Source organism: Salvelinus alpinus, chromosome 29 (assembly GCF_045679555.1).
Source record: "Salvelinus alpinus chromosome 29, SLU_Salpinus.1, whole genome shotgun sequence".
Lineage (NCBI taxonomy): Eukaryota > Metazoa > Chordata > Actinopteri > Salmoniformes > Salmonidae > Salvelinus > Salvelinus alpinus.
The window spans coordinates 13,140,267-13,164,264 of NC_092114.1; the positions used below are offsets into that span (position 1 = coordinate 13,140,267).

At 44.4% G+C, this 23,998-nt stretch overlaps 3 protein-coding genes across 4 annotated transcripts in view; 1 reads left to right on the top strand and 2 right to left on the bottom strand.

Annotated features, from left to right (window-relative positions):
- Positions 1 to 723: 723 nt before the first annotated feature.
- Positions 724 to 3,689, bottom strand: LOC139559007 (gap junction beta-3 protein-like). Its single transcript, XM_071374599.1, has 2 exons — positions 3,084 to 3,689; positions 724 to 2,073 (listed from the first exon to the last, which is right to left on the bottom strand). Exon 2 carries the CDS (start codon positions 1,999 to 2,001, stop codon positions 1,207 to 1,209), a length of 795 nt encoding a protein of 264 aa, XP_071230700.1. The 5' UTR covers positions 2,002 to 2,073; positions 3,084 to 3,689; the 3' UTR covers positions 724 to 1,206.
- A 1,221-nt stretch (positions 3,690 to 4,910) lies between these two features.
- On the bottom strand, positions 4,911 to 6,665 carry LOC139559008 (gap junction beta-4 protein-like). Its single transcript, XM_071374600.1, has 2 exons — positions 5,947 to 6,665; positions 4,911 to 5,700 (listed from the first exon to the last, which is right to left on the bottom strand). The coding sequence occupies exons 1-2, from the start codon at positions 6,480 to 6,482 to the stop codon at positions 5,397 to 5,399; spliced, it is 840 nt and encodes a 279-aa protein (XP_071230701.1). The 5' UTR covers positions 6,483 to 6,665; the 3' UTR covers positions 4,911 to 5,396.
- Positions 6,666 to 19,617: 12,952 nt separating this feature from the next.
- Positions 19,618 to 23,998, top strand: part of LOC139559052 (homeobox-containing protein 1-like) — a 31,567-nt gene continuing 27,186 nt past the window's right edge. For both annotated transcript variants that reach the window (XM_071374702.1, XM_071374703.1), the window contains exons 1-3: positions 19,618 to 19,860; positions 20,383 to 20,473; positions 23,070 to 23,508. In XM_071374702.1, the coding sequence (XP_071230803.1) occupies positions 20,395 to 20,473; positions 23,070 to 23,508 (518 nt within the window). In that variant the 5' untranslated portion in view covers positions 19,618 to 19,860; positions 20,383 to 20,394. The remainder of the gene's footprint in view (positions 19,861 to 20,382; positions 20,474 to 23,069; positions 23,509 to 23,998) is intronic.

Below are 23,998 nucleotides of genomic sequence, written 5' to 3' on the forward strand. Positions count from 1 at the left end.
CGATAATTTGTGCGGTTTAAAAAATATATATTCTTCTATAAAGTCTCAAATCATGTAAAATGACGTATAATTGCATGAAATGGGCTTAAAAAAGGCCAAATTTTTCCCAGACCCTAGGTTACAAAAAAAAAAAACCCATGTGTTCTCCATATTTAAATGAAGGTTAAATAAATGTAAAATGAAAAAATACATGTGTGAAATTTCTGTAAGCACCTCTCGACTGATCTACGCCCACTTCGCAAATGTGATGATATGCAATACTTTATTATAAAGGGGACTTTTGTTCATGTGTTCCGGTACCTCAGAACTCCCCAGGTTCTCCCCCTCTCAATCACTTTTGGTACGGCACCTTCCGATTTACAAATTAATCCCACCGTGATTGGGAGTCCCACCGGGCGGCGCACAATTGGCCCAGTGTCGTCGTTGTAAATAAGAATTGGTTCTTAACTGACTTGCCTAGTTAAATAAAGGTTACATTTTCTTAACTTAAAAATCAGCTGATACCCTTTTTCAGAGGTCAATCACGTCTTTTGGAGGCACTGTAACTAGCTTGCTTACAGTTTGTGACGAGTGAGTGTGTTGTTGCAGAAATAAACATGCCTATGCTGAAAACATTGAAAATGTTCGCTACCGAGGCAGTTAGTAGTCTATGTTATGAAGTTCAAGACATGAATGATAAAAGTCGATTTATATTTTTCAAGGGCGGGGGGGGGGGGGGGCTTTTTTCATTTTGAGCACTTGCTCCCTGAAAGGTCTGTACACCGCCCTGCATTTCACTGCAAGAAAACTTGAAATTAATAAGGAAAATAAAAAATAAAAAAAAAATGATGATAATAATAAATGAACAGAAAAAAGCAGGGGACCAGATCAGATGAGCAGGGTGTTGCGTTTCCTTGCTGAGACGTTACGTGCATCAACCAATGATTGGCTGCGACAACATCGACTGTGCAGTCGGGCACCAGATTAGCATAAGATGCGGTTAGCTGATATGTAAAATACCGACCATGTGTTGTAAACTCTGGTATTCGTCAGCAACGTCTGAGCAGGGGAAACACGACCTGTCAAATCACTTTCAAGAACTCTTAACCTTCGTCAGTCTCTCACCCTCACCCTCATGTATTGATAAAACTCAGATTTTGGTTGACAACATTTAGTCAATAAAGATGTGTCATCTAATAAAAGTTTGTAAAAAGTTTAATGTCTGACTCAAAATATAGATGTACTTTTCTTCTCCATGGACGAGTTGGCCTCGTTGCACTCCTGGTACTCTGTTGTCGCCGCCAGCATCTGACACCCATCACAGTCCAGCTCAGAGCACCTAATGTTGGGGGAGGTACGGAGGCTTCCCCGATGACTGATCCTCAGCAACCGGATGGCTATCAGGTAAAAGATCTCACACACGTTGAGCACTATACACACAGCCGACGCCCCTACCATGAAGTAGGTAAACACCTTCTTCTCTGTGGGCCGGCCGATGTAGCAATCCACCTGGTTAGGACAAGGCCAGAGGTCGCAAATGACGCGGCGCGGCAGGTCAAAGTTGTTGTAGATGAGATGGAGGAGGTAGAGGAACGCCACTTCGATGGCCGTCTTGAAGAAGAGGCTGAGGAGATATGTCCACCAGAGTCCTCCGTGCTTCTGTCCTGTGTTGTCGTAGAGACGGGCGTTTTCACCATGTGTGATGCGGTACTTGCGTTCGCGTTCCTCACGGTACGCCACGTGCATCACGACCATGAAGGTGGGACAGGTGACGAAGATGAGCTGGATTGCCCAGATCCTGGTGTGGGAGAAAGGAAAGAAGTGGTCGTAACAGGCGTTGGCGCAGCCGGGTTGACGGGTGTTGCAGTCAAAGTCTTTCTGGTCCTCACTAAAGACGCGTTCTGCGGCCACGACAAAGACCATGACGCGAAACACGAAGACCACCGCGAGCCAGATACGTCCAAACGCGGTAGAGTATTTATTGACCCCGCTAAGCAGCGCCTCGAACGTCTTCCAGTCCATGGTGAGATCGGAGTGGGATCCCCTTCTTTCACCGTTGAACTTTCACCCGGCTGTCTGTCTTTGGATTTGAAGCTGGAGGAAGAAGAGAAAGTGATTCATTAATAAGTGTATGAATAACGGTTGAACAACCAGGGTATGTATGAATTGAGCCAGTCCATCCTCCATTTCAGGGAAAGGGATCTACTTAAAATCAAGTTGCAGACCCCTTGACATCATCTAACACTGGCATCGCCATCGCCTAACACTGGCATTGCCATCGCCTAACACTGGCATCGCCATCGCCTAACACTGGCATCGCCATCGCCTAACACTGGCATCGCCATCGCCTAACACTGGCATCGCCATCGCCTAACACTGGCATCGCCATCGCCTAACACTGGCATCGCCATCGCCTAACATTGGCATCGCCATCGCCTAACACTGGCATCGCCATCGCCTAACACTGGCATTGCCATCGCCTAACACTGGCATTGCCATCGCCTAACACTGGCATTGCCATCGCCTAACACTGGCATTGCCATCGCCTAACACTAACACTGCCATCGCCTGTCCTACTGGAAGGCTACAGCATGATAGGTAATAGAGCTACAAACAGGAAACATCTACCAGCTGAACAACATATAATAATAATAATAATAATAATATAATAATATAATAAATTTTACATAGAAATACATTTCATCAAGGCGTTAAAGTATTTTTATTTTGAAAGATCTGTTCACAGCCTTCTATTTAGACTCTGATCAAACTTTTCATCCAAATCTCCCTGCGACTCTCTCTTCACCTTCTGAAGCTGTTTGCTTAAAGGCGTTCTTTGAAGAAAGGCGGCTTTAATATTTGATCAAAACACTGTTTGCCTTCCATCAAGAGTCTAATGCTCACAAAATCACATTTTTTTTGTTATTGTGGGATTTCATAGGAGAACATCTTGAGCAAAGTAATGTCTTATGAATACAGTGGAATCATGTTCAAATAACAGGTAGAGTATATGATAGATTACTTGTTGCTGAATACACATCATTTTGAGGCAAAAGTATTTCGTATCACGAGTACAGATGGATTATTAGTCAAGTCGTACTTACAGTTGTTTCAGATCGCTAGGCTGATTGATGCTCAATCCATTTTAGCTTGTCCGTCTCTCTGTTCAAAGCTTGTCCGTCTCTCTGTTCAAAGCTTGTCCGTCTCTCTGTTCAAAGCTTGTCCGTCTCTCTGTTCAAAGCTTGTCCGTCTCTCTGTTCAAAGCTTGTCCGTCTCTCTGTTCAAAGCTTGTCCGTCTCTCTGTTCAAAGCTTGTCCGTCTCTCTGTTCAAAGCTTGTCCGTCTCTCTGTTCAAAGCTTGTCCGTCGCTCTGTTCAAAGCTTGTCCGTCTCTCTGTTCAAAGCTTGTCCGTCTCTCTGTTCAAAGCTTGTCCGTCGCTCTGTTCAAAGCTTGTCCGTCTCTCTGTTCAAAGCTTGTCCGTCTCTCTGTTCAACTTTGCCTCAGTCTGATTTGACTATTGAATGGCAGGGCAGAACAAAATGGCTGCACTACTGTTTGTCTGGACATGATGGTTTAGCCACACTCTGGAGGTGTGGTCAAGATTTGGAATCAGTGCTGGTGTTTTTTGTTTTCTCCCTCCACTGGCCAGTTAGTGATGCAATACCCTTGTTAAAATCAACATTGGAGTTGTCATGGTGACTAAGTGTTCCCACCAGGTGCCTCTGGTATCGGTAAACACTCCAGGTCCACACAGATGAGTATGGTTTGGTACCACTCCATGTCTGCCTAGTCACCCTCATTTATCCGGCACTGCCACGGATTCCCGAGATAAACGCTGATCCTTTATTTGCCTGGAGAGCTGGACCTATGGTACAGAGGTATCGGGATGTGGACGTAGAGCACTCCAGTCTCACTGATACGGTGACTACTAGTGTTTGTAGTATTTGTTGTTGATTCATATTTCTAGAACACTCAAACACTGGACATTTGGTGTTCGTGCCCATTCAGCAAATGTACATGTATATTTGATTCATTTAGCAGACACTCTTTATCTAGACTAGACAGTTCATTTAGCTATAGAACGTGTCACCTATCGCCAGCACATCACACAGCTGTACAGCTAGTCCCACTGCCGAGGCTAATGGGACTTTTAGTCATGCCGGATGTGACCGTGATCAGATAATTTAGGAGGGGTCATTTGAATGTAGATAGACTGTACTATCACCCCTGCTTACTGACCACTCCCAACCTATTACTGCCAACCTGTAGAATTAACTACTATTTAATTCATTTCATTATCAAGGTGTGTCATTTTGTGGTTCTCTTTCATTGCAAAAAACAACAACACTTTGATCTCATCAGGTGTTTGCAAGCTGCATGCCACATGGAATTAACTTTGTTACATAAAGGTTCATGTGAAATGTTTTAAGAGTGACTCTTGAACAAACATAAATCAAAATGTATACATCACATATGATCATTTATCTGTGAGATTGTTGGGGTAGCCTAGTGGTTAGAGCGTTGGGTCAGTAACCCGAAAGGTTGCTATATCGAATCCCCGAGGGACAAGGTAAAAATCTGTTGTTGGGCAGAACTGTTCCTAGTCCGTCATTGTAAATAAGAATTTGTTCTTAACTGACTTGCCTGGTTAAATAAAGGTGAAATATGTGATTCATTTAATACTACTCAATTCAATACCTTCTAGTGGAATACTGCTGCACCTCCTGTTGTGTTAGCGTGCTATATGTACCGTAAAATGGCCGAGAAATGGTTGCTGGAATGAATAAGAAGAGGTTTTGGATCTGATTTACTATCAGTTCTGTGTTCAATGGACTTTACTTTTTAAATTGAAAATCATCATGATATTTTAGTTGAAATTTAAAAGAAACATTTTATATTTATAGAAAATACAACAACAAAAGTATAATAGATCATAATAAAATATGTTTTTTATTTCAAATGACAAGCAGACTACAATCATCAGGCTTGAAATTATATTACATATATCAATAACTGAACAAGACTAGAAATAAATGTACATTTCATGAAATAAAAACGTTTAACAAAAAAAACAGATGGCATGTCATTCTCTATTTAATCATGACTAAACATGTACAAAATATTTTCCCATTTTGGCAGTGACTTTGTAAACAACATTTTGGAGTATCAGACCCATATACTCACACTGAACAGTATATGCGGCCCCCGCCTTGACACAGACATGACAGGATGTTGTAGTCTTTCCGTAGGCTTTTCTTCAAAGACCTGTACTATCTACTAACTACTACTAGACTTACTAAAACACAACGGATCAACGAATCATCGATGCCTTGATTAGATGCAACTAATCAGGTATTAATACTGGGCTTGAACCGAAAGCCTGTACAAGTTATTGGCATCTCCAGGACCAGAATGAAATCAAGAGACAGTCACACTGTAACCCGGAGCAGGGCCCTCTCTCTTACACACTCCGCCATCCCCGTCAGCCATATTCATCTTCTTCAGTTCAGACTGCTTGAATACAGAGGGATCTTTCTCTGTCAGGGGTATGGTAGCTGGCATGGTAAACTGGGGACTCTCCCTGATGGCACGGGGTCCTCCACCGCCAATACACTCCCTGCACTTCTTCCCCAGCAGGTAGAGGATCTCACACAGGGTCAAGAGTATACACACCAAGCTTATCACCACCATGAAGACCGTGAACACTCGCTTCTCTGTTGGCCTGGGGAGCAGACAATAAAAGATGAGCTTCGTGAAATAGTACAGGACTGTTGGTTGTTCAAAAAAAAGCATTGTAATCACATACTGGTTTAGCTCACGCCGTTCCACACCTCAACAAGTGCAGCATTTGTGATACTTAGCACTCAAGAGATTCTCCTGATGGTCTCACCTGGTCAGCGGAACCGCAGGGCCATGGCAATGATCAGTGCAAAGTGTGCTCTGTTTGTAATAATAGTAATAATAATACCTGGCAATAAAGCAGTCCACCTCGTTGGGACAGGGGTCCTCTGAGCACTTCACCACCAGCGGGAAGAAGTACGCCTCGTAGATGTAAAACAGCAGAAAGATGAACACGCCGTCCACCGCCATCTTGAACAGCAGACTGAAGAGGTAGGTCCACCACAGGCCGCCGCGCTTCTTCCCCGTGTTGTCATACAGACGGGTGCATCCCTCGCCGTGCTTCAGACAGTGTTTCCGCTCTCGTTCATCTCTGTACGCGACATGGAGGACGACCAGGAGCGAGGGACAGGTGACGAAGATGAGTTGGAGTGCCCAGAGCCGGCTGTGGGAGACGGGGAAGAAGTGGTCGTAACAGACGTTGTGACAGCCAGGTTGGCGGGTGTTGCAGTCGAAGTCTTTCTGCTCGTCACCCCACACTTTCTCCGCAGCCACGACGAAGACCATGAGTCTGAAGATGAAGACGACGGAGAGCCAGATACGACCGAACGCCGTGGAGTACTTATTGACCCCGCTAAGCAGGCCCTGCAAAAACGCCCAGTTCATAGCGGAGGTACAAGTTGTAGAAGTAGTAGTAGAAGTTCAGTTCAGCCTCCAACAGGCCACTCTTGTCTCAACCGCCTCTCGTTCCCAGTGGCCTTCTAAAAAAAATACTCAACTGCACTCTGGAAAGGTGGGTCTTTAATAAGACTTACTCAGCTTGGTTGGCACAAGAGGGGAGGGATGTTCTGCATGCCCATACTGAGTGCACTAGCTAGGTAAACATAGCCGCAACACCCTCAGCTCAGTGTTTGAGTAGATTAGGGAGTGGCTGACAACTTATTATTCAACTTTTACCATAGAGAGAAGGAGACTGATTCAAACCACAAAAAGGAGTGAGAGAGAGAGAGAGAGAGAGAGAGAGAGAGAGAGAGAGAGAGAGAGAGAGAGAGAGAGAGAGAGAGAGAGAGAGAGAGAGAGAGAGAGAGAGAGAGAGAGAGAGAGAGAAATATTTTCCTTGCAATAGTGAAGGTGTAAACTTAGCAAAATAAAGTCTGAACAGTATATTTGACAGCTAACATCAAATTGTAAAAAAAAAAAAATCAAGCAGAAACCTGAGAAAATGAACAGCAAAAAGAAGTGGTTTGATGAAGAGTGTAAAACAACCCCCCCCCCCCCCCCCTAAAATATGTGAAACCCACCAAACCAAACACACAGAGACCTCGAAAACAGGAACATACACCTTCACTATGTAATGTAAGTGCCTTAATGGGTTTGGACCCCAGGAAGAGTAGCTGCTGCCCGGATAAATACAAATACTATGGCGAAACACTAAAACAGTACAGAAATACACTAAGAAATAAGAAAAATGAAATGATAAGATAAACTGCCCACAAATTCAAGTTGGCTACACTCAAACTCTTCAACATTATCCTCAGCTCTGGCATCTTACCCAATATTTGGAACCAAGGTCTCATCACCCCGATCCACAAAAGCGGAGACAAATTTGACCCCAATAATTTACCACGGAATCTATGTCAACAGTAACCTCATCAACGGCAGACTCCAACATTTCCTCAGTGAAAATGATGTCCTGAGCAAATGTTAAATTGGCTTCTTATTAAAAAACCACAGACTACGTGTAAATCCTGCATACTCTAATTGACAAACAAACAAAACAAAAGCAAAGTCTTCTCATGCTTTGTTGAAACCAAAATGTTGACAACATTTTGGCATGAGGGTCTGCTATATAAACTGATGAAAAGCAGTGTTAGGGGGAAAAACCTACGATATTATAAAATCAATGTTCACAAACAAGTGTGAGGTCAAAATTGGCAATAAACACACAGATTCGTCTTCCATCGGCCCAGGGGGGGGGTGAGGCAGGGAAACAGCATGAGCCCCACTCTCTTCAACATTTGTATCAATGAATTGGCACTAGAACAGTATGCAGCACAAGGACTCACTCTAGCGGGCTCGGAAATCAAATGTCTACTGTTTGGAGATGATCTAGTGCTTCTATCCCCAGCCACGGAGGGTCTACAGCAGCACCTAGATCTTCTGCACAGATTCTGTCAGACCTGGGCCCTGACAGTGAATCTCAGTAATGGTGTCCAAAAAAGGTCCAGATGCCAGGACCACAAACATAAAATCGACCTAGAACCATTGCCGTAGACCACACAAAGAAGTACACATACCTCGGCCTAAACATCAGCGCCACAGGTAATTTCCACAAGGCTGTGAACGATCTGAGAGACAAGGCAAGAAGGGCCTTCTATGCCATCAAAAGGAATATACAATTTCACATACCAATTAGGATCTGGCAAAAAATACTTGAATCATTTATAAACCCATTGCCCTCAATGGTTGTGAGGTATGGGGTCACCAACCAAAAATTCACAAAATGGGACAAACACCAAATTGAGAATTCTGCAAAACTATTGTCTGTGTACAACGTAAAACACCAAATAATGCATGCAGAGCAGAATTAGGCCGATACCCACTTATTATCAAAAACCAGAAAAGCGATTCCCAAACCTTCCATAACAAAGCCATCACCTACAGAGAAATTAACCTGGAGAAGAGCCCCCGAAGCAAGCTGTTCCTGGGGCTCTGTTCACAAACACAAACAGACCCCACAGAGCCCCAGGACAGCAACACAATTAGACCCAAGCAAATAATGTGAAAACTAAAATATAATTACTTGACACATTGGAAAGAATTAACCAAAAAATAGCAAAGTAGAATTCTATTTGGCCCTAAACAGAGAGTCTACAGTGGCAGAATACCTGACCACTGTGACTAATCCAAAATTAAGGAAATCTTTGACTATATTCAGACTTAGTGAGCATAGCCTTGCTATTGAGTCGCCGTAGACAGACCTGGCTCTCAAGAGAAGACAGGATATGTGTCCACTGCCCACAAAATGAGGTGGAAACCGAGCTGCACTTTCTAACATCCTGACCGGATGCCACCAGAAAAGGGGGTCAGAAACACCAATGTGAATATAACCTATAATTATCTGCCTATTTAACCCCCCCCCCCCCCCCATCATTCTTCCATTCTACTATTTTAACATCATAATATCATATTTTTAAATTGTTACGCCCTAACCTTAGTTATCTATGTTTTCTTTATTATTTTGGTTAGGTCAGGGTGTGATGAGGATGGGTATGCTAGTTTGGCTTGTCTAGGGTTTTTTGTATATCTAGTGGTTTTGTAGGTCTAGGTATATATATGTCTATGGTGGCCTGATATGGTTCCCAATCAGAGGCAGCTGTTTGCCATGATCTCTGATTGGGGACCATATTTAGGTAGCCATTTTCCCTTGGCTATTTGTGGGTTCTTGTCTATGTGTAGATGCCTGTTCAGCACTCATTTGTATATCGTCACATGTTGTTCGTTTTGTTCAGGGTTCATTCTTATTAAGAAAGAAGAATGTACGCATACCACGCTGCACCTTGGTCTCCACCTTTTGATGGCCGTGACAGAAATATAATATAAATATCATATAAATGTTGTTATTTTCTTGAAACTTTTTTGCGTAATGTTGTCTCTGTGCTGCTGTGCTGTTTGTTGTTACTTGGCTATCTGCCAAACTTTTGATTTTTACATTTAATACATTTAAGCGTTCTCAGGTCTGTCCTCCACCCGTTACGGGGTCTGAGGCCGAGCGTTCTCAGGTCTCTCCTCCACCCGTTACGGGGTCAGAGGCCGAGCGTTCTCAGGTCTCTCCTCCACCCGTTACGGAGTCAGAGGCCGAGCGTTCTCAGGTCTCTCCTCCACCCGTTACGGAGTCAGAGGCCGAGCGTTCTCAGGTCTCTCCTCCTCCCGTTACGGGGTCAGAGGCCGAGCGTTCTCAGGTCTCTCCTCCACCCGTTACGGGGTCTGAGGCCGAGCGTTCTCAGGTCTCTCCTCCACCCGTTACGGGGTCAGAGGCCGAGCGTTCTCAGGTCTCTCCTCCACCCGTTACGGGGTCAGAGGCCGAGCGTTCTCAGGTCTCTCCTCCACCCGTTACGGGGTCAGAGGCCGAGCGTTCTCAGGTCTCTCCTCCACCCGTTACGGGGTCAGAGGCCGAGCGTTCTCAGGTCTCTCCTACACCCGTTACGGGGTCTGAGGCCGAGCGTTCTCAGGTCTCTCCTCCACCCGTTACGGAGTCAGAGGCCGAGCGTTCTCAGGTCTCTCCTCCACCCGTTACGGAGTCAGAGGCCGAGCGTTCTCAGGTCTCTCCTCCACCCTTTACGGAGTCAGAGGCCAAGCGTTCTCAGGTCTCTCCTCCACCCGTTACGGAGTCAGAGGCCGAGCGTTCTCAGGTCTCTCCTCCACCCGTTACGGAGTCAGAGGCCGAGCGTTCTCAGGTCTCTCCTCCACCCGTTACGGGGTCTGAGGCCGAGCGTTCTCAGGTCTCTCCTCCTCCCGTTACGGGGTCTGAGCCACCGAAGCTTCCCACCATTAGCTCTGACAAATTGAAAAACCTAGTCATTGGCGACTCCATTACCCGCCGCAATATTAGACGTAAAAAATAATCAACCGGCGATCATTCACTGTTTACCAGGGAGCAGGGCTACCGATGTAAAGGCTAATCTGAAGAGGGTGCTGGCTAAGGCTAAAACTGGCGATCTTAGATATTGGGATATTGTTATATAGGGATATTGTTATCAATGTCAGCACTAACGATGTTAGGATTAAACAGTCAGACGTCTGTTGGCATCGAGGAATTGTCTCTGGTACTCAGAGAGCTCTATAGCAGAGTCTCACAACTCAATCGCTGGTTGAAAACTGTGTTCTGCCCCTACCAAAATATATAATTTGTAGATAATTGGCCCTCTTTCTGCGACTCACCCACAAACAAGACCAAGCCTGGCCTGATGCGGAGTGACGGGACTCCATCCTAGCTGGAGGGGTGCTCTCTTATCTATCAACATAGACAGGGCTGTAACTCCTCTAGCTCCACAATGAGATAGCCTGCTGCCTGGCCTGCACCCTGTTAGCCAGTCTACCAGCTTAGTGGAGTCTGCCACTAGCACAGTCAGTGTAGTCAGCTCAGCTATCCCCATGGAGACCGTATCTGTGACACAATCTAGGTTGGGCAGAACTATACATAGCAGTTTTGGCCTTAGCAATCTCACTGGAATGAAGGCCTCCTTTCCTGTTATTATTATTTTGCTCACATCTCAAAATAGGGCTACTTAATGTTAGAGGCCTCACTTCCAAGGCACTGATCATAATCTTGATGTGATTGGCCTGACTGAAACATGGCTCAAGACTGATTCATTTATTGTGTTAAATTAGGCCTGTCTTCCTGGTTACACTAGTGACCATATCCCCCACTCATCCCGCAAAGGCAGAGATGTTGCTGACATGTACGACATGTACGACAGAACATTTCAATTTACCCCTGCCAAAATTACTGTGTTTTTAAATGTCTGAGCATCTAGTCATGAAATCCCACCCTGATCTGTTTCACCTGTCTTTGTGTTTGTCTCCACCCCCCTCCAGGTGTCGCTCATCTTCCCCATTAAGCCCTGTGTTTTTATACCGGTCTTCTCTGTTTGTCTGTTGCCAGTTCGTCTTGTTTGTTCAAGTCAACCAACTTTTTTGTGTCTCAGCTCCTGTTTTTTCCCCAGTCTCTCTTTTCTCGCCCTCCTGGTTTTGACCCTTGCCTGTCCTGACTCCGAGCCCACCTGCCTGACCACTCTGCCTGCCGACCTGTACCTTTGCCCCCCTCTGGATTACCGACCTCTGCCTTACCCTGACCCTGCCTGCCGCCCGGTACCGTTGCCCCACCTCTGGTTTACTGACCCCTGCCTTACCCTGACCCTGCCTGTCGCCCGGTACCGTTGCCCCACCTCTGGTTTACTGACCCCTGCCTGCCTTGAGCTGTTGATTGTCTGCCCTTGTTGAAATATTAAACTATTGTTTATTCGAATGGTCTGTATCTGGGTCTTACCTTCCTACCTGATATCAACCAACTCAATCACTTTTTATAGCTACTGTTTACAGGCCTCCTGGGCCGTATACAGCGTTCCTCACTGAGTTCCCCGAATTCCTATCGGACCTTGTAGTCATGGCAGATAAATATTCTATTTTTTTTGGTGACTTTAATATTCACATGGAAAAGTCCACAGACCCATCATCAACTCAGTGGGTTTTGTCCCTAATGTCTCAGAGGCCGAAACATGTGATCACGTTACTCCAGTGGTGATCTAAAAAGCATTACATGGGCTCCTCTTACCTACCTCTCCGATTTGGTTCTGCCGTACATACACAACCGTACAAAAGGTTGGGGTCACTTAGAAATGTCCTTGTTTTTCAAAGAAAAGCAAATGTTTTGTCCAATAAAATAACATCAAATTGATCAGAAATACAGTGTAGACATTGTTAATGTTGTAAATGACTATTGTAGCTGGAAATGGCAGATTTTCTTTATGGAATAGGAGTACAGAGGCCCATTATCAGCAACCATCACTCCTGTTTTCCAATGGCACGGTGTGTTAGCTAATCCAAGTTTATCATTTTAAAAGGCTAATTTATCATTAGAAAACCCTTTTGCAATTATGTTAGCACAGCTGAAAACAGTTGTTCTGATTAAAGAAGCAATAAAACTAGTCTTCTTTAGACTAGTTGAGTATATGGAACATCACTCTAGTCTAACTTCTCCCTCCAGTCTAACTCCTTGAGTATCTAACTAGTTGAGTATCTGGAGCATCAGTATTTGTGGGTTCGATTACAGGCTCAAAATGTCCAGAAACAAAACTTTCTTATGAAACTCGTCAGTCTATTCTTGTTCTAAGAAATGAAAGCTATTCCATGCGAGAAATTGCCAAGAAACTGAAGATCTCGTACAACGCTGTGTACTACTCTCTTCACAGAACAGCGCAAACTGGCCCTAACCAGAATAGAAAGAGGAGTGGGAGGCCCCGGTGCACAACTGAGCAAGAGGACAAGTACATTAGAGTGTCTAGTTTGAGAAACAGACGCCTCACAAGTCTTCAACTGACAGGTTCATTAAATAGTACCCGCAAAACACCAGTCTCAACGTCAACAGTGAAGAGGCGACTCCGGGATGCTGGACTTCTAGGCAGAGTTGCAAATAAAAAGCCATATCTCAGACTGGCCAATAAAAAGAAAATATTAAGATGGTCAAAATAACACAGACACTGTGTGGCCTCTTCACTGTTGACGTTGAGACTGGCTCAGGATCAGTCGAAAGGCAGAGTGGTCAGGCAGGCGGGCTCGGAGTCAGGACAGGCAAGGGTCACGATACGCAGGTCTCCTTACTGTCCCTAGAATTTCTAAGCAAATAGCTGGAGGCAGGGCTTTCTCCAATAGAGCTCCATTTTTATGGAATGGTCTGCCTATTGTAAGAATATTATAAGATACTGTAAATACACAACGCAGAGGACTAGAGGTCAAGAGGGCTAGAGAGCATTGGAACTAGTGTTTTTCAGGTCAACATCGGTTTAGGATCTGTGTAGGAATTATAGTCTGGGACTCAAAGCTACATGTGGCAAGTTCTCATTGGTCCAAATTGTCTACAGTATACATTGAGCCTGAAACGGGTTACTTGGTATTTGGCGGTTGGCCCAATTTTATTGCAAGGAATTCTAATTGGTCGACCACAGGCTAGGCTTGGGTATAAAGTACATCCTGTCTCTTTGTTCAGTGGAGAAAACACAGGAAGACACTGATCGACCATCAACTTTCCAGCATAACAACTATGATTTGTTCTCTTCGAATATATTTTTCTCCCCCTGATTTGCTTTGGGGCCTGTGTTATTGAAGAATAACATCAACTGCTAAACACTATCTATGTGAAAGACACAGACTCGTTCTCAACATTTAAGTCTTTACTGAAGACTCATCTTTTCAGTGGGTCCTATGATTGAGTGTATATGATTGAGTGTAGTCTGGCCCAGGAGTGTGAAGGTGAACGACAAGGCACTGGAGCGACGAACAGCCCTTGCTGTCTCTGCCTGGCCGGTTCCCCTCTCTCCACTGGGATTCTCTGCCTCTGACCCTATTATGGGGCTGAGTCACTGGCTTACTGGTCCTCTCCCATGCGTCCCTAGGAGGGGTACGTCCCTTGAGGGGGTTGAGTCAGATGTGATCATGGCGCCCCCTCGGGCTCTTGCTGTGGAGAAGATCTTCGTGGGCTATACGCAGCCTTGTCTCAGGGTAGTAAGATGGTGGTCTGTTGATATCCATCTAGTGGTGTGGGGTTATATCCTGTCTGGTTGGCCCTGTCTGTGGGTATCGTCGTACGGGGCCACCGTGTCCCCTGACCCGCCCCCAAGTCTCAGCCTCCAGTATCTATGCTGCTATAGTCTATGTGCCGGGGGGCTAGGGTCAGTCTGTTATATCTGGTGTAATTCTCCTGTCTTATCCGGTGTCCTGTGTGAATTTAAGTATGCTCCCTCTAATTCTCTCTCTCTCCCTATCACCTTCCCCTCCAGGAGGACCTGAGCCCTAGGACCATGCCTCAGGACTACCTAGCCTGATGGCTCCTGGCTGTCCCCAGTCCACCGTTTCAACTGCTCCACCGGCTATGGAACCCTGACTTGTTCACCGGACGTAATACCTTGTCCCGGACCTGCTGTTTTTCGACTCTCTTTCTACCGCACCTGCTGTCTCGACCTCTGAATGCTAGGCTATGAAAAGCCAACTGACGTTTACTCCTGAGGTACTGACCTGTTGCACCCTCTACAACCCTGCTGGTCATCTATGAACGTTTGAACGTGACATCGGCTGATGTAAAAAGGGCTTTATAAATACATTTGATCGATTGAACATCTAACCTCGGGCTCCCGAGTGGCGTAGCGGTCTAAGGCACTGCATCTCAGTGCAAGAGGTGTCACTACAGTCCCTGGTTCGAATCCAGGCTGTATCACATCTGGCCGTGATTGGAAGTCCCATAGGGCGGCGCACAGTTGGCCCAGTGTCGTCCGGGTTTGGCCCGGGGTAGGCCGACATTGTAAATAAGAATTTGTTCTTAACTGACTTGCCTAAATAAAGGTTAAATAAAAACATGTAAGAACAATCTGGCCTTAATGGCCATGTACTCTTATAATCTCCACCAGGCACAGCCAGAAGAGGACTGTCCACCCCTCAGAGCCTGTTTCTTCCTAGGTTCCTGCCTTTTTTAGGGAGTTTTTCCTAGCCACCGTGCTTCTACATCTGCATTGCTTGCTGTTTGGGGTTTTAGGCTGGTTTTCTGTACAGCACTTTGTGACATCGGCTGATGTAAAAATGGCTTTTATAAATAAATGTGATTGAAATGTGATTGATAATGTCTGATTGTTTTTTAGTTTAATTGGCTTTGATGTTTTTGTCGTTGTTTTATTTATTTTATTTGACTTGCTTTGTAAACACGTTTCCCAATGAAGCCCATTTGAATTGAATCGAGAGAGAGGTGAGAGAGAGGAAGTGAGAGAGAGGAAGTGAGAGAGAGGAAGTGAGAGAGATTTGTTGGGTCGGAGACCAAGAAGAATGCAACTTCAGCAAGGGCATGTTCATTTCAATGGTGTGTGTGTGTGTGTGTGTGTGTGTGTGTGTGTGTGTGTGTGTGTGTGTGTGTGTGTGTGTGTGTGTGTGTGTGTGTGTGTGTGTGTGTGTGTGTGTGTGTGTGTGTGCGCATGTACGATGAGGTGAGGGCCCTTCAAAAAGCATTTGCACCCCTTGACTTTTTCCACATTTTGTTGTGTTACAGCCTGAATTTAAAATGGATTAAACTGAGATTTGGTGTCAATGGCCTCCACACAATAACCCATAATGTCAAATTAGAAATATGTTTTGTTATATATATTTTTTTACAAATGAATAAAAAATGAAAAGCTGAAATGTCTTGAGTCAATAAGTCTTCAACCCCTTTGTTATGGTAAGCCTAAATAAGTTCAGGAGTAACAATGTGCTTAACAAGTTACATAATAAGTTGCATGTCCACACTCTGTATGCAATAATAGTGTTTAACATGATTTGTTCATGACTACGTCATCTCTTTACTCCACACATACAATTATCTGTAAGTCGAGCTGTGAATTTCAAACACAGATTCAACCACAAAGACCAGGGAGGGCATATATTGGTAGATGGGTAAAAAAAAAACGGACGTTGAATATCCCTTTGAGCATGGTGAAGTTATTAATTACACTTTGGATGGTGTATCAATACATCCAGTCACTACAAAGATACAGGTGTACCTCCTAACTCAGTTGCCGGAGAGGAAGGAAATTGCTCAGGGATTTCACCATGAGGCCAATGGTGACTTTAAAACAGTTAAAGAGTTTAATGGCTGTGATCGGAGAAAACTGAGGATGAATCAACAACATTGTAGTTACTCCACAATACTAACCTAAATGACAGAGTGAAAAGAAGGAAGCCTGTACAGAATACAAATATGCCAAAAAGATGTATCCTGTTTTCAATAATGCATTTAAGTAATACTGCAAAAAAATGTGGCAACATTGGAAACAGGAGACAAAGGGCTGTGACACAGAGTTGTGATTGGAGACAACTGAGGATGGATCAAAAATGGTGACTTTATAACAGTTACATAGTTTAATGGCTATGATAGTTTTCTCCTAAGGCTGGATCAACACCATTGTAGTTACTACACAATACTAACCTAAATGACAGAGTGAAAAGAAGGAAGCCTGTACAGAATATAAATAATCCAAAACATGTAACTTGTTTGCAAGAAGGCACTAATGTAATACTGCAAAAAAATGTGGCAAAGCAGTTCGCTTTTCGCCCTGAATACCAAATGTTATGTTTGGGGCAAATCCAATAAAACACATTACTGAGTACCACTCTAAATATTTTCAAGCATATTGGTGGCTGCATCATGTTATGGGTATGATTGTAATCATTAAGGACTGGGGAGTTTTTCAGGATAAAAAAGAAACAGAATGGAGTTAAGCACAGGCAAAATCCTAGAGGAAAACTTGGTTCAGTTTGCTTTCCACCAGACACTGGGAGATGAACTCACCTTAAATCTACTTGAAAAGCTTTGGCAAGACCTGAGAATGGTTTTCGAGCAATGATCAGCAACCAATTTGACAGAGCTTGAAGAATTTTGTAAAGAATAATGGGCAAATGTTGCATAATCTAGGTGTGGAAAGCTCTTAGAGACTTACCCAGAAAGACTCACAGCTGTAATCACTGCTAAAAGGTGCTTCTACAGTATTGACTCATGGGTGTGAATACATACAGTATCAGTCAAAAGTTTGGACACAGCTCTTGGAATTCTGTCAACCAGCTTCATGATGTAGTCACCTGGAATGCATTTGAATTAACAGGTGTGCCTTCTTAAAAAGTTAATTTGTGGAATTTGTTTCCTTCTTAATGCGTTTGAGCCAATCAGTTGTGTTGTGACAAGGTAGGGGTGGTATACAGAAGATAGCCCTATTTGGTAAAAGACCAAGTCCATATTACGTCAAGAACAGCTCAAATAAGCAAAGAGAAACAACAGGCCATTATTACTTTAAGACATTAAGGTCAGTCAATCTGGAACATTTCAAGAACTTTGAATGTTTCTTCAAGTGCAGTCACAAAAACCATCAAGTGCTATAATGAAACTGGCTCTCATGAGGACCGCCACAGGAATGGAAGACCCAGAATTACCTCTGCTGCAGAGCGTTTCATTAGAGTTAACTGCACCTCAGATTGCAGCCCCCAAAAAATGCTTCACAGTGTTCAAATAAGATATATCTCAACATCAACTGTTCAGAGGAGAGTGTGTGAATCAGGCCTTCATGGTTGAATTGCTGCAAAGAAACCACTACTAAAGGGCACCAATAAGTAGAAAAGACTTGCTTGAGCCAATAAACATGAGCAATGGACTGGTGGAAATCTGTCCTTTGGTCTGATTTGGTCCTTTGGTCAAGCTTCTTTTTTTAAATTATTTTTTATTTAACCTTTACTTATTTACAATGACGGCCTACCGGGGAACAGTGGGTCAACTGCCTTGTTTAGGGGCAGAACGACATATTTTCCCCCTTGTCAGCTCGGGGATTCGATCCAGCAACTAGGCTACCTACCGCCCCAAAATGGTAACTTCTACATCTGCATTGCTTGCTGTTTGGCGTTTTAGGCTGGGTTTCTGTATAGCACTTTGTGACATCTGCTGATGTGAAAAGGGCTTTATAAATACATTTGATTGATTGATTAATGAGTCCAAATTTTAGATTTTTGGTTCCAACCGTCGTGTCTTTGTGAGACACTGAGTAAGTTGAACGGATGATCTCTGCATGTGTAATTTCCACTGTGAAGCATGGAGGAGGAGGTGCAATGGTGCTTTGCTGGTGACACTGTCAGTGAGATGGTTTGGGATGATTTGGACCACAGAGTGAAGGAAAAGCAGCCAATAAGTGTTCAGCATATGTGGGAACTCCTCCAAGACTGTTGGAAAAGCATTCCAGGTGACTACCTCATGAAGCTGGTTGAGAGAATTTCAAGAGTGTGCAAAGCCATCATCAAGGCAAAGGTTGGCTACTTCGAAGTGTCTAAAATACTTTTTTGGGGTTACTACATGATTCCATATGTGTTATTTCATAGTTTTGATATCTTCACTATTATTCTACATTGTAGAAAATAGTACAAATAAAAACCCTTGAATGAGTAGTTGTATCCAAACTTTTGACTGACCTGTATTTTCAGTAAAAACATGTTTTCACTTTGTGTGTAGATGTGTGAGAGAAAAATAAATGTAATTCTTTAAAAAAAATGTTTTTATTTCAGGCTGTAACACAACAAAATGTAGAATAAGTCAAGTGGTATGTATGAATACATTCTGATGGCACCTTATCTTTCACTTGATGCCATTTATAAGTCTGCATGCAATCTGATTGATATGTGATCATGCCGAATGAAATGCATAAGAGACATATACACTGAGAATGAAAAACATTAAGGACACCTGCTCTTTCCATGACACAGACTGACAGGGTGAATCCAGGTGAAAGCTATGATCCCTTATGGATGTCACGTGTTAAATCCACTACAAATCAGTGTGGATGAAGGGGAGGAGACAGGTTAAAGAAGGGTTTTTTAAGCCTTGAGACATGTGTGCTATTCAGAGAGTGAATGGGCAAGACAAAATATTGAATTGCCTTTGAACGAGGTATGGTAGTAGGTGCCAGGCGCACCGGTTTGTATCAAGAACTGCAACGCTGCTGGAATTTTCCCCATGCTCAACAGTTTCCTATGTGTGTGTATCAAGAACGGTCCACCACTCAAGGGACATCCAGCCAACGTGACACAACTGTGGGAAGCATCGGAGTCAACATGGGCCAGCCTCCCTGTGGAATGACACCTTGTAGTGTCCATGCCCGCCGACAAATTGAGGCTGTTCTGAGGGCAAAAGCCCATAGTGTAGTTGTTCCTGGACTGCCATTAGGGCCTACTTTATAAACAGATCAGATACAGAAATATCAACATGCTACAGAAGGAATAGAATGTTGCCTAATAGTGTTTTATCAATCAATCAATGTATCAATCAAACGTATTAACAAAGCCTTTTTTGTCACAAAATGCTTTGCCTCAATGTGCTTTACAGGTCACTTTGTTATAGGCTAATGGCTATAAGGTTTGCACTATTAACTTTTTTTTGAGAACTGAATGTATTAATGAATAAAACAAAACGTTTTGATTTTCCCTCCCAGATGAATAACTTCCTATATCATCCCGGGACAGTGTGGTGGGGTTAGAGGTCAGAAACTGAGACCGACTCCCCGTTTACCGAATCTGTTTCTCTACGGTTCTGCTGCTGCATCCCGGGACAATGTGACCCTGCACGGATCACCTTCATTAGCTAGTTGGAAACCGTTACGAAGTTTGGTCGGTCGACGTGCACGGTTGAGCATTTCAAGAGAAGTGCCCACATAGCGTCCCCTGCTGCGTTATAGCTACCCATTTAAACGGCTGCAGCTTGCCACAGCAGCGGGAGGTAAGATAAAAGGGGCGCTGCCGGTTAGCATCATGTGTCTCCATTAGCATGCCATTATCTCCCACCTCGGCTAAATCAAGATAATTTTGGTGCAAAGTTCTCTGGTTTATGACCTAATTAGCGTGCGCTAGCTATTGGTGCAGGGTGGATGCAATGAGTTAGCTAGCTTTACAACTTAGCTAAAGTTTGCTACTTTTAATAGCTTGCAAGTTACTGTCAACAGATTATAGATAGCTAGCAAGCTAATAATTAGCTAGCATGATAAGCTAACCATATAACCGAACCAGACTGCAGCACGTCAGTGAAAGTGACTGGCGCATCTCACCTGGCAAATGGCTAACAACAAGCTAACTTGATAGCTAGTTAGCTAACTTATTTAGCAACAGGCAACGTCTAATTTAACTACAAACTTTGATCATATTTGAAGTGAAGTTGCTAGCTAGCTGGCTAGTTGACTACAGTGACATTTCCTCCCTCGTTCCTACACCGCATCATCAATTGTCGCCTACCTCTCCCCGGCAGCTCCATCGAGCCATGCGACAGTGGTGCCTCCCGGCTGCGGCACCGCGAACCGAACCTCTGCCCACAGGGCGCCTCTCACCCCCGCTATCAGGTAGGCTGCAGTCTGGCACTGTAATGCCATGGGCAGGGGCAATGACACTCATTATTTTACAATCAATGCACAGATTTAATTATTCATGTCAGTACATAGCTAGCATTCAACATCATAGGTTATTTCGGAAAGTATTCAGACCCCTTGACTTTTTCCAAAATGTGTTATGTTACAGCCTTATTCTAAAATAGATTAAAAATACCCATAAACCTCATAATGACAAAGTAAAAACTGTTTTTTAGATTTTTTTTTAAGGAAATATGATATTGACGTAAGTATTCAGACTCTTTGCTCACTACTTTGTAGAAGCACCTTTGGCAGTGATTACAGCCTCTAGTCTTCTTGGGTATGACACTACAAGCTTGGCACACCTGTATTTGGGGAGTTTCTCGCATTCTTCTCTGCAGATCCTCTCAAGCTCTGTCAGGTTGGATGGGGAGCGTCGCTGCACAGCTATTTTGAGGTCTCTCCAGAGATGTTCGGTCGGGTTCTGGCTGTGCCACTCAAGGACATTCAGAGACTTGTCCCGAAGCCACTCCTGCTTTGTCTTGGCCTTGTGCTTAGGGTTGTTGTCCTGTTGGAAGGTGAACCTTCGCCTCAGTCTGAGGTCCTAAGCGCTCTGGAGCAGGTTTTCATCAAGTATCTCTCTGTACTTTGCTCTGTTCATTTTTCCCTCAATCCTGACTAGTCTCCCAGTCCCTGCCGCTGAAAAACATCCCCACAGCATGACGCTGCCACCACCATGCTTCACCGTAGGTGTAACAGTATAACTTTAAACCGTCCCCTCGCCCCGACACGGGCGCGAACCAGGGACCCTCTGCACACATCAACAACAGTCGCCCACGAAGCGTCGTTATCCATCGCTCCACAAAAGCCGCGGCCCTTGCAGAGCAAGGGGCAACACTACATATTGGTTTCAGAGCAAGTGACGTAACTGATTGAAATGCTACTAGCGCGTACCCGCTAACTAGCTAGCCTTTTCACATCCGTTACACTCACCCCCCTTTCAACCTCCTCCTTTTCCGCAGCAACCAGTGATCCGGGTCAACAGCATCAATGTAACAGTATAACTTTAAACCGTCCCCTCGCCCCGACACGGGCGCGAACCAGGGACCTTCTGCACACATCAACAACTGACACCCACGAAGCGTCGTTACCCATCGCTCCACAAAAGCCGCGGCCCTTGCAGAGCAAAGGGCAACACTACATATTGGTTTCAGAGCAAGTGACGTAACTGATTGAAATGCTACTAGCGCGTACCCGCTAACTAGCTAGCCATTTCACATCCGTTACATAGGGATGGTGCCAGGTTTTCTCCAGACGTGATGCTTGGCATTCAGGCCAAAGAGTTCAATCTTGGTTTCATCAGACCAGAGAATCTTGTTTCTCATGGTCTGAGAGTCCTTTGGGTGCCTTCTGGCAAACTCCAAGCAGTCGGTCATGTGCCTTTTAATGACAAGTGGCTTCCATCTGGCTACTCTTCCATAAAGGCCTGTTTGGTGGAGTGCTGCAGAGATGGTTGTCCTTCTGGAAGGTTCTCCCATCTCCACAGAGGAACTCTGGAACTCTGTCAGAGTGACCATCGGGTTCTTGGTCACCTCCCTGACCAAGGCCCTTCTCCCCCGATTTGCTCAGTTTGGCTGGGCGGCCAGTTCTATGAAAATCACCAAGAGTTCTAAACTTCTATTTAATAATGATGGAGGCCACTGTGTTCCTGGGGACCTTCAATGCTGCATATCCTTCCCCAGATCTGTGCCTCTACTAAATCCTGTCTCTGAGCTCTACAGACAAGTCTTTCAACCTCATTGCTTTTGTTTTTGCTCTGACATGCACTGTCAACTGTGGGACCTTTTATATAGACAGGTGTGTGCCTTTCCAGATCATGTCCAATCAATTGAATTTACCACAGGTGGACTCCAATCAAGTTTTAAAAAGAACTCAAGGATGATCAATGTAAACAGGATGCACCTGAGCTCAATTTCGAGTCTCATAGCAAACGGTCTGAATACTTATGTCAAGTTATTTCTGTTTTCTATTTTTTTAAATTGTGCAAACATTTCTTAACCTGTTTTCGCTTTGTCCTTATGGGGGTATTGTGTGTAGATTGATGAGGAATTGTACTTATTTAATCCATTTTAGAACAAGGCTGTAATGTAACAACATTTGGAAAAAGGGAATGGGTCTGAATACTTTCCGAATACACTATATAACTTAATGAGTAATCAGGCTGTGAATCAGCACTGTCTTATGCCCAGGAGAAATATGTAAGTGTTGTGACTGTGCCAAAGTTCAGCCCGCAGCTAGGCATTTACATTAACAGTTCTGACTTTTTACTTTTATGTTTACTGAGGCCTCAGTTAAAGTAAGTCGGAGATGTTAAATGTTAATATAGATGCCTAGTTGCGGGACAAGGGAAGCCAGATTCATGAATGACCCAGAGTTACCCCATAGAGAAGGATGCAGCCTCACACTGACTCCAAATCCAGCTATATTTTTAATTGTAAATCAAATTGATAACAACGTGTCTCTGATACAGTATTTTAGAGACCTTTTTGAAATTGTGTGTGAACTAGTCATGTCTATTTTAACCCGTTAGATGTCAGGATGGAGTGTTGTGAGGTGGAGCCACGCTATACCATCGAGCAGATCGACCTCCTCCAGCGTCTCCGTCTCTCAGGGATGACCAAGCCACAGATCATCCAGGCTTTGGCGTCCCTAGAGCGGCTAGATCCCGACCAGCGCCCCCCGTACTGCAATGACACACACACCGCCAACCCCATAACCAACACTACCCCTACCACAGCCTCTGCCCCAGCCCCCTCCTCCTCTTCCTCCTCCTCTTCCTCCCTCTCCCTGGCCTCCGTCACCACGCAGACACCCGGGCTGGATGGCGCCTCCATGTCGCCTAGCAACAGCTACGAAACCTCGCCCCCGCCGCTGTACCCCCCGGCAGTCGGAGTTCAGAGGTCATTCAGCTATGACATCATGGCGGAGGATGACTGGGACCTGGAGGAGAAGGTGGAGGAGTACATGAGGTGAGGAGGGGGAAAGAGAGCAGTTTGAGAGAGTGCTAGAGGAACCCCTCGCCAACCGCCAATGAAATTGCAGGGCGCCAAATACAAATCAACGGAAATCTCATAAATCAAATTTCTCAAACATACAAGTATTAGGCACCATTTTAAAGATACAATTGTCGTTAATCCAGGCACAGTGTCTGATTTCAAAAATGCTTTCCAGCGAAAGCTCCACAAAACGATTATGTTAGGTCACCACCAAGTCACAGAAAAACCCAGCCATTTTTCCAGCCAAAGAGAGGAGTCACAAAAAGCACAAATAGAGATAAAATTAATCACTAACCTTTGATGATCTTCATCAGATGACACTCTTAGGACTTAATGTTACACAATACATGTATGTTTTGTTCGATAAACTGCATATTTATATCCAAAAATCTCATTTTACTTTGGCGTGTTATGTTCAGTTGTTCCAAAAACATGCGGTGATTTTGCAGAGAGCCACATCAAT